The sequence below is a fragment of the Mesitornis unicolor genome, unplaced genomic scaffold (genome assembly GCF_000695765.1).
Source record: "Mesitornis unicolor isolate BGI_N332 unplaced genomic scaffold, ASM69576v1 scaffold34048, whole genome shotgun sequence".
NCBI lineage: Eukaryota > Metazoa > Chordata > Aves > Mesitornithiformes > Mesitornithidae > Mesitornis > Mesitornis unicolor.
In genome coordinates, this window is record NW_010200384.1 from 81,669 (window position 1) to 93,013 (window position 11,345).

Genomic DNA, 11,345 nt, shown 5'->3' on the forward strand with positions numbered 1-11,345 from the left:
ATACACGAATACACTGAGGAACGATACTGAAAGTCCCAAGAAAGCTTACAACATTTTTTAAAAAATATTTAGGGCAAAATTTGCATTTTAGAAAGACTCAAATTCTAATAATTTTATACGACTGTCTTGCATTACAGCTGAAAAACAAGAAGAAAAAGGCTGTTTTATAGAACACTTGGTGTTCTTCCAGACTAACCACTAAGGAAAGTAAGAAAACAAAACTTAAAGCAACTTTGAAAGCATTTTTTCAAAAAAAGAAATTTCAAGTTAAATGCAACAAGCTAAGGAAAATTTTTAAAACGTCAGTAAAACCCGGATCAATGACACGATTTTATGAAGAGATTTAAGAGAACAGTTCTTCATTCCTTCATTACTATTCTATAAGATCCTATATAACATATCCCACCTCTCTCCTCCAGTGTCGCCAGTCTAGTGCTTATGTTGAGCTCCCTATCTTGCCACCACTAAACCATGTCTCTAAGCACCTCATCTACCCATCTTTTAAATACCACCAGGGAAGGTAACGCAACCACTTCTCTGGGCAGCCCACTCCAGTGCCTGATACCACTTTCGGAGAAGAAATTTTTCCTGATATCTAAGGAAAATCTTAAAGCTTATCACCACAAAACTGTATTTCTATAAATGCCACATTTTAAACATTTATCTGCTATTCAGTAAGAGAAAAATATGATTTCATTGTCAACACTGAAAATACGCTAGAGACTTTACTGAAAGATTAAATTCAGCTATTTGTCAAAAACAGTGATCAAGTCAACATTTGTGCTTTCAGACAGTTAAATTACTGAATTCTGCAATTAAATACCAACGTGATTTGTTGCTTTGGTTCATTACCCACTGACTGTAATAAAACAGCAACAGTGCTCTAACTGCCCTTGTGACAAAAGCAGAGCACTGCATAATAGACTAGAACTACATTTAGGAAATAAGGAATAACACTGTAGGAACCGTTTAAGAAATATAGTCTGCCATTGCAGAATGAGGTTCATCAATAAGAATTAAAATAAGAAGCCAGATTGTTTCTTTTCATTATAAAAGTATTCCAGAATCAAAGGACAAGTAATGTGCAGAAGTGCATTCACAGATGAGTTTCAGTGGGAATACAAAATATTAGCACACACATAAGGTAACTCAGTTTTCTTTATACTGTGGTAGCAGCTTCAGGTTGTATTCTAGAAAGCAATTTTTAAAGTTCTAATAACACAATCTTGAATACATGCCAGTGAAGCTACTTTTAAGCAATTACATTAATGTACAAACACACAGCCCATTGATACCATAGAGTTGATGAGTAATTAAGCTTTTTATAATTCCTACAGACTCCTTAACATATTAATTTCCTTAATGTACTTATTAAAAATTACCGAACGGTAAAGAAGCAGTAACACTGCCATCAATCCACATGCAAAATAAAACCAGTTTCTTTCTGACTGATGGCTCTTCATCAATTGAAAGTAATTAGATTTGCTTTTCTAAACTAAGTGCCATCAGTCTGCTAAAATTAGAAGGGTAACTTCTCCACACTGTCTTACCTTCATTCTGAAATAGCAACCAAATTATACTTATCAGTCATTTATACTTGATTTTTAAAAATTTCTTCCTAGAAAATGGCATTCATGTAATTATTTCCATACTTATCATATGTGTTGACATCAAACATTGTTTCTATAACAATACAAATTTACATCCTTTTTACAAGTAGATTAAAAAAATGGCCCAGATTCTTAACCCAAATGTTTTGTTCCAACTTGTTCATAAGTCAATGACAAGGAGGTATTTACTCTTTTCCCTAACTGCCACTTAGCAAAAGATGAACACCATACTGTTACAACCAGCAAAAGGGGCAGTCAATAGGTGCAGAAAATAGACTAGATTACCATTAATCATTGCTGAGAAATACATTGAAACAATCTTGTCCCCAACAGAGCTGAAGAAGAGGAAATCCAGTCCATAAGACTGCCATTGACTCGGTGTACCCTGCCAAAAAAAGCTACAGGATCAAAGCTGCAGTACAAAACCTTGTCCACTATGAAGCCACGTAAGCAACAAAAAGGCTGCACTCGGTAGTAGCTTCTTATACCAATGCACATGACATTTTTTACCTTGTGGTTAAAGATAACAAACTTCAGTGCAAGGTTTCAGAGAAAGTACTTTGTAAATGTTCTTGACTGAGTAGTGGCATGAACCAATTTCATTATGCTCCAAAATAAGTCTGAACTCTACGTAGTATGTCTGGAGAGTTCACCTTCTAGTCCTGAAGGCTAATGTATACAAGTAGTGAGACAACACTCAGCTTCATGGGCAATACTTTTAAACAGGTAATTAGGTAATGCACCATAAATTGTTTCTACTCGAGCCTTCCTACTCTGTCTTTCTACTCAAGCCAAAGGATTAAAAGGACAAGAGAAAAGCATACACGTCTTGTAAACAACACATTTGGTTTCAGTTACCATCACTGTATCTGTGATCTATTCGGCATTAAGTCAACCACCCACCCCTCTGACTGGAAAATAAGTTGAAGAAAATAAATCAACTTTTAAACACTTTGCTTAAAATGCATGCTGCCTTTCCTTCATGTTCACAAAAACTCAATTTTGGATCTTTAGAATAAAACCGAGAGTCCCTGTTCAAGTGAATTTCATTAAAGCCTCATGCTTGTACATTCTTAGATTACTGTATCACAACTCCATGTCTGCCACCTCTTTGAATACCTCTTACACTAACCAATAAAACTGGTTTAGCATAATAGAGTTAAACATATGAAAGTCAAGTTAAAATTCTCACAAGAATTACTGTTCCACAAACTGCATCTATATGTTACAATTACAGCCAACTGCCTATGTAATTTATGTGATTTATACAGAAAATGAACTCCTTTATTCCCTGACTTTAAAGTCACTGTACTCCGTCAACAGCATATTTTTTATGTGACTGTCATTAAAATGAAATTGCAAACACTTTAAAATGCTAACATTAAAACAGTTCTTCTGAAATTTATACCACTGGGGGAAACAGGAAGAGAGAGACCTAATTCTTGAACTTGGCTGCATCTGTTCCTCTGTCTCACTGGGAGGGTGATCTTTTGCCAGCCAACCAGAAAACTTGCATACGCTAACTACATCTACATATACTCTGAACCATGATCTTACTACAAAGATCATGAAAACATGAATTTTAAGGTAAACTGTAGGTTTGCAAAAATAAATGCTGTGAGAGCACAGTATTTGAACTGTTACATTCAAGCCTTAATTGGGCTAACAGTTTAGAACAAAGACATCAATCAATTCACACACCATAAACTCCCACCAGTATCTTTATTTAGTAAATGGAGAGTACTGAAGTACAAGATTTTGCAAAATTAATTTTTATATCAGACCCCAGCAGACCAGGGTAAGCAGCAACATTAAAATGCAGAAACATTTTACTACACTGTAAAGCATATGGAGACTACACTATTGCTTTAAGCAAGAAATTTTATTCCCTGCCATACACATCACAGTAAAGTAAGAAACAAATAGATGCGATGGAAAAGAAACAGCTAGAAAAACACAGAACTCCCCTCATTTAATTCACAGCAACTAACCCAGGGGCAATAGCTGGCGAGTGTACTACCTACATAGCACATGCTATGATATGCACCAGGCATTTTCTTCAGACACACTGCAATCAATATGTCAAAAAACCTGACACCACAGTTGGGAGTGTTCTGCCATTAAAAGATCTTGCCACAAAAGCCTTTACCTAAAATGATGGATTAGTGCCTAAAGATTTTTATAAGAAGAAATGAGAATTATCTCCACACAGAAGTAAACACTTCAAAAAGCAACTCTACTACTACAAATTCAAGAAGATTTTTTTTCCCTCAGAAATGTAAACATTTTTTCTTTCTTTTTTTTTGGGGGGAGGAATGGGAAATAAGAATAAATTTTTAATTGATGGACTTATTAATTAATTACAGGCTGTTTAGACAAAAAATTGAAAAGAGTGGTATTACATTAACATAACATATATGCTACTTACGTAGTTTGAGAAGCAGCTACAGACTTCTGTCATTTTGAACCAGTTATTTGCTTCACAAAGTTTATAGATTTTTGGACATGTGTCTGCAGAGCAAAGATAGCTTTTGGACAAGTGATGCAGGCCTTGCAGGTGATATGAACATCACACAGCAAATAGTTGCATTGGAAAAGAAATTGAATTTCTAGCAATCTCAAAACTTCTCAGTAAGGCAAGTAAAAGTGTTTATTAAGGGTACACGACTCCAGGTCTGAATCAGAATCCCTCCTTAACTCTTGGCCATGTGGCTGAGTTCCACATGAGTGCTGGCAGAGTTGCTCTCAGGTGAGTTATCACCCCTCTTTTCCTATGGAAGACCTCATGTAATAGTTGATTAATGCAAGCAAGCAAACCAAAAAGAATACAAATCATGACTCAACAAGCAGTCAATGCACAAAGTACTCAAAAGGAAAAAGCCCTAGTACCATGTACCCAGGTGCATGAGAAAGGAGCAGTATGCACAGTGATAAGATACCTTGTGCTAGAAAAGCCAAAATTTGCTGGAGCAAGGAAGAATGGAGATCTAAAGCCTGTCTAGAACACAAGGCAGCACTGGCTTACTCTCTGAAGGAAGGTAACAGATTCTTGCTAACAACTATCCCTGCATGCAGTCACTTAGGGATTGCAACTGGAAGGCTCACCTTCAAGTGAAGGGGAAACATGATCGCATGGGACCTGCCTTTGACCAGCAGGTACAAGTAGAGCAAGAGACCATCCAAGAAAGGAAGGGAGCCATGGTGTCCAGAGAAGTAGGCTCAATTCAAGGGCAGCATTTTCATGGCTAGTGAATAACTTAATATTAAATACAGAAGTGGTCAAAACAGAAAAGCCTTTTTCCAGTCGCCTGAAAGGTTCTGTGGTAGACAGAAACTTCCACTTCAGCAGAGCACAAAGGCACAAGCCACGGGTACAAGAGCCTTGCTTGTGAAGTGGAGCAGTTTCTATAACAGCCGACAAGGTGAGAGAAAAAAAGGTATTCAGGGAAAGAACAATCAAATCATAAATTTCATCATTATGTGGGTCCCTGAGTGGGACACCAGTAGGGTGTGAAAGGAGAACACTTTCTTCCAAGTAATCACCTACAGTGCTATAGAAAAGTAGAGAACACATATCAATTTATAATACAGTTTGAAACTGCATACAAAAACTATGAAGAAAAACCCTGGGTTATTCCAGCAGCTTTGTTTGGGCATTTCAGGATAACAGGCATCTAGGGCTTGAGATTCTAGGGAAAAGACAACTTAAGTACCAAAATCAGTTCACAGGAAATGAGCGTATTATTCTTCCCAACTGCAGGCACACACAGGTAAACCTCACTGCATCGATTTCTATCCAATTCATAAACAGCAGCCTCTTCATTCAATACTGTGCTACAAACTGCATTTTCTGAAAAACACAAAAGCTCAAATATGAGAATAAGTTCCAGGACAGAGCATGGTGTCTGCAGCCACAGCAATCTACCTACTAAAGGAAACCTGCAAAAAATACAAACAAATTCCTGGATTCCAATGTGTTTACAAGGTAAACTCACCTACTACTGGAACACATCTTTCAAACTACAGAGCAGCTGTGCATAGGAGTACAAAGGACTTCTTGTAATACAGTCTATGTCTACAATCTGGGCACACAGTTATAAGGTACAGATTAAAGCCAATTATATTAAGAGTAAACCTTGCCTCCATTGATATTAAAAAATAATTCTCAAAGGCAAGTAATGTTTATAGGATTAGACAGTAATTATTTCTCCAACTTCTTCTCTATTTGTGTTTGGAAATCACCCAAGTTGAATGATTAAAACAACAGGAACAAAAAGTAATCGTTACATTGCATTTTGGTTTTGACTGCAACTTCTTCACAGACTAATAATAATAAATAAACTTCATTTATTACTCATGCACTCAGAAGTAATACAACGAGCCAATGACCACTGGAGAGGAGTGCGGAAATCTCCCCAGCTGCTGAACGTAAGTATATATAAGAGCACTGACTCAAACTAAAGATTCAAAGGTTCCAAAGTTTTAGTAAAATTTTTACTTGCTGCAAGCAAGTTCTGATTTAAAATAGTACCTGCTCTTACTGATCACTATGAAATACCAAAGTACAGAAAAAATACACCAAAATAGATGTTCACTTCTACTTAAAACTATATTACTGTATATACAAATTGATATACACACCTGGAAATGAAACATGCACATAAAATGTCAACTAAGCTTCTAAATTGGATGTACCATAGATTTGAAGTTTAGCTTGTTGTTGGCGAAATTTACACTTTTATCGCAGTCAACAATTACTCTTACCTACTCAGCTTGCTCATTTTTTTCTGACTTCATCTATTCAAAAAGAACTTCAAAACTGCTTCACATATGGTGTTAAGTATTTATTATTAAAAAAAAACTTAAACAGCTGAACTTTCAACCAGAAGTGTGAAAAATCAAATATCCTTAGTCAATTACCTTGTACATGTACAAACAGCAGAACTTACCAGAATAAACTAGAAAGTCTTCTGAATTAATCTATTTTATTTTGTTGCAAAAACAACAAAAGAAACAGACACATTGTACTTTTGTACCAGTGGGACTATTGGAAATCTTTGCCAGTAACACTTTAAAAAAAAGAATGTCAGCAATTACATTTAGACAGATTTTGAACTACTAAAATTCAAGTGACTTCCGAAATATGGAACTATTTTCCTGTGGAGGAAAGCCAGCTATAATCTTACCTTTTGAGGGACAAAGGTTTAGTCAACTAAACAAAAAGAAGTGATCTTTCAGGGATTTTTAAGGCACTCCTCTGGAATAAAAATCAAATTTGCCATCACTGTAATCTATAAAGGCAGAAGACCATTTTTCTATCACAATCATTCTGCACTTTAACATGAACAACTGTACAATCATTTAATAAATCTTAGAGAAAAAATTTCAGGAAGCTCCACAGGTTTAGATTTTAGATGTATTGACTATATTTAGTGTTTGGGGAATTCTCAAATAGGCATTGATATCTATCATCAAAAGACACTTCCTTTCAATTTTTCTTTCCTCACGAGTTAATGTTAGACTGTGCTAGGAGAAGAAAAAAAAAATCTATCAAGACTCTATAAAACTATCTTTCAGTAGCTTACTGCTTCTCAAATCAAATATATTCTGCACTTTACTTTCCAAAACTTCACAGACAGAGGGAGGAATTTTGCAAGCATACCATGACACTTAAACTTACAAGTCTAACACTTGTTGCAGTCAATGAAGACCAGAATAATGCCCTCAAAGGCACCTAAAGTGTGATTCAGCTCATCGTAAATCAGGCCAATGAAACTGCTCTCTAAGCTCCATTGACAGCACTGATTAGCTCTGCGAAAGCCTGCAACAGGAGTTCAGGAGTTAGAGTACATGTTGACACTTAACATAAGGCACCTGAATCTGAGGACAGAAATTCCATCCTCAGTTTCCTGATATTAAGCAAAGAATTAAATTGCAGCTCAGTGCATGAGAAACTCTGTTTTGAAATAATTTTCCATCCAGTATGAGAAAATAAAAGGGGAATATGGGATTAAGGAAAGCCCTTCCTACCTGAAAACGAATGCGACAAAGCTCAAAAAACTTTTAAAGTTATGAGAGTTACATAAATTAAATAAATGCCTTTTATGCTTTTGAAGAATGAAAGCCTATCTTCTTTTAAATTCAAGGATTACAGCAGCCTATCTCATTTTCTTGGGAAACTTTAAAAAAAAATTGAAGCCTTATAAAGGTACAGGATGTCAGAATTGCAAAAAAGCCCCAAAAAAACCCAAACAAAAAACTCCACAAAAAAACCACACCAAAAACAAAACAAAACAAACAACAAAAAACCCAAAAACCAAAAACCACAAAAAAACCACAAAAAATGCTCAAAAGCCACCCTTATTAATGAAGAAAAAAAAAAAAGGGGGCTTTCTTTTTCGACAAAACAGGTATGCCGCTCTCTGTTACTATCTACCCTATCTTCCGTGTCACAAGAAGGAACAGACAACACACCCTCACCTTCCATGTAAGGCTGTTAAAATTCCAGCTGCTCACCTCAGAATTATTCTGGAAGTGTTTCTTTTAAACCAGACCTCCTACATTGATGACTCACATATAGACTAGATTTCAAAGCAATTAGCAAAACAACAATTTCAGTATGTTTTAACTTTAAAATTTCCCAGTCTTAAATTGTCAGTGAAAAATTATGGGAAAGTTAAGGCAAGTTGTTTTCACTTATAACTAAATGCCATAGACAATTCCTTTCTCTCAATTTTCCCATCTCTCTGCTTTTCTTGGTACAGTAAAAATGTATGTAAAAAACCTTTGCTTTTAGAAGACCTCCTATTCTCACACTCTTCTTTCATAGCAATCCAATCAAATTCATACACTGAAGTAGGTAAGACAAAAATACATTTAATATAATAGCCTAAAGCCCTAGAAATACAATCTACAGCTCCAGAATTTGCACATTATGATTCAAGATATAGGCATCTGTAGACCATGTCCTGTAGCTGCCTGCATTTGCTTCGCTGAAGCAGAAGATGGATGCTTCACCACGAAAAAGGATCCATGTAGTATTACAAAAAAATTACCTGCCAGAGTTCAAGGGCTTCATTTTTTTTTGAAGATAGCAAGTCAAAATTTTATTAAAAGCAAAGTATATGCTTTCCTCCCGCAATGAGAATGAAGGGTGGTATTACCTTCATGTACTGTTATTCCACAGTTGTCACACTGGATTATTTCATCAGCATCTTCACTGTTATCTCCAAGACAAACGCAACAAATCAAAATATGATCCATTTTCTGGGAACTCCAATTTTGAGACTTCTCAAGGATCAATGAGTCCTAATATTGAAAGATGAACACATAGATTATGTCAGGAACTCAAATTTTATTGAAAAACAAAAGATCTATTATTCGCTAATTCTGAACAACAAATAAAAAAAAAGATGGAAAATTATTTTCACAATAATAAAAGTTTCTTCATCCACAAATATAAGAACTGGGAGAAAGGATGGATACAATCTGGTCTCAATATACCTAGAGATCTGCTAAGATCCAAAAGCCAGAGAACAGCTATTTCCTCAGACAGAAATATGTCTTTAAACTATTAATGTTCTATAAAAAGGAACAAATATACACACCTAAGAAACCATTTAAAAGCAAAAAAAAAAACCCAAACCCAAGGCCAAAGGTGACCTTCAAATGTCCCTATATTCAGAAAAGTTGCTTCGTTTTATTAAAATTTACACCTTTCAAAGAAAAAACATATGGATCTGAAAAATCTAATAAAACAGCTAAAACAAGCCTGCCACATCTTCTCTTACAGAATCTGTAACAAATTATCAACTCAGTTCTATTTTGTTGTAATTCAAATTTGTACGTCTCTATGAAAAAACATACGATTTATTAAAGCTGTAACAACTTACTTTCTTCTAATTATATAAAGGAGTAAGGATTTGCAGAACAAGTATATTGCTCTGTTGTGGCAACCTTCAAAGCAAACTACACCACTTAAAAAGAATGTGGCTTTTAATACAGAATTTCTCTAAGGAGACATAGCGAAGTGTTTCACAAATCAAATAAAGTTAAATGTAAATTTTAGTTTTTTCATAAACATCATCTAGCCTTACTATTTTCATTTCTGCCTCTTCTCCAGTTTCACGGCTTCCACACATTTTCATTTATTTTTATACTAAAAGCAAACATTGAGCTGGAACTACCTTCATTGGTGATATGAAGGCATATAGGGAAGTGTGAAATTCAGCACAGTAGTAAAAAACAGCCATTGCAGGATAAAGAAACAGTAATAGTTACAGAGCAGAGGCTGACAGCTCTAGCCTAAATGGCATCCATTCAAAATCCTAGCAATCTGAAAGCATTCCAAAATTGCTGTGGTATCCTACCAGGAAAAATAAAAAAGGGAAAAAAAAAAATAAAGGTGGCAGATGCCCTCTCAAACTTCCTTTTCTCATTCCAACGTCCCCACTTACAACATAAAACATAGCATCAAGACTGTGCCTGCGTACCCTAGGCAGATAAAAAGTATCACAAATGCTAGATATTCTTCCTCAAGGATCTTAAATTCTCACACTAACCTATGCAATTATTTCATGACAGCCTTCCAATCTGATACAGAAGTCTTCAATTTTCAGTGAATCACTAATGAAGTCTCTTTGTACTTTAGGTTTATCTGGGCAGGTATTTGGGGGGTAAGGGGGTGAATCTTTGCTTGATTCCAAAGCAAGATAAAGGAGTAAAATAACCTTATCACCCAAAGCTGGGCTCAAATATTTTACCTCAAATAATAGAAGTGGCTTGTGTTGTTTTTGACCTAGAAAAGGTCAAACACATATTTTCAGCAGTTAGGAAAGGCTTCTGGATTTCCAATACATTTTCTCTAAACAACGTAAGGAAGCATGACCTATTAAAAAAATAACCCAAACAGCTCATCTAGACGTAAAAATGAAATATTATACATCCATCCACAGAGTCGTGCTTGCTTACAAGAAGGCCACTGATTGTGAAAAGTACAAGACCCTCCCCTACAGAGTTCAGACTGAGAGAGCATTTCTTCAAAAAACCTCCTTTTAGGACAAAGTTGCAAAGCATTTTGAGGAAAGCAAGAAAATTGCACATCCTCTTCAAAAATATGGTGGCCCATCATTACTCTAAATACCCACATTTAACTTACCATTCACATTAGAGAGAGAAAAATGGCAGTATATACTCCCTAACTTTGGCAGATTAATTGTGCAACGGCACAGGCTTCTCAGGTACATCTTGTAGCTCTACAGAAATCAGCTTTTTCTGACAGTATCTTTGACTTAAACTGTTATATGGCTTCAATAACAGAAGTTTGTGAAAAGAAATGTCACCTCTGTCATTATAGAAGCCCAAGGTCTGGTGATGAAAAACAAAAACAAAAAACCCAAAAGTAAACAATTACTTTAAATTAAATAAACATAACCACACTCTAAAAATAACACTGACATAACACCAGCTGTTTAGGTAGTGAGAACATACGCAAACAGGGGGCAGGGGGGAAAAAGCAATGATGGAAGGGCATCAAATTTGGGTCTAATGTTAGGATCCCTATCCACTATCGTTTACCTTATGTGAAGGCAGCCAACAGGTCAAACAGAGCAGCAGAATAGCTTATTTTCTATGCAGACATGGAAAGGAGTGATCTGGAACATACGCTGCTCTCCTCTGCTTAGTCCATATAAGCACCTGAAAGACCCCATCCTAGAAGCTGACCCTACTTGTCTA

The 11,345-nt window shown here is 35.7% G+C and overlaps 1 protein-coding gene across 1 annotated transcript in view; it reads right to left on the reverse strand.

The window, feature by feature from the left end:
- The window catches only part of PHF14 (PHD finger protein 14), a gene marked incomplete at both ends in the record, with an annotated part of 90,723 nt that extends 80,226 nt beyond the window's left edge, over window positions 1–10,497 (reverse strand). The window contains 2 exons of the mRNA XM_010189739.1: window positions 8,774–8,918; window positions 10,392–10,497. Coding sequence (XP_010188041.1) covers window positions 8,774–8,918; window positions 10,392–10,497 — 251 coding nt within the window. The remainder of the gene's footprint in view (window positions 1–8,773; window positions 8,919–10,391) is intronic.
- Window positions 10,498–11,345: the final 848 nt, after the last annotated feature.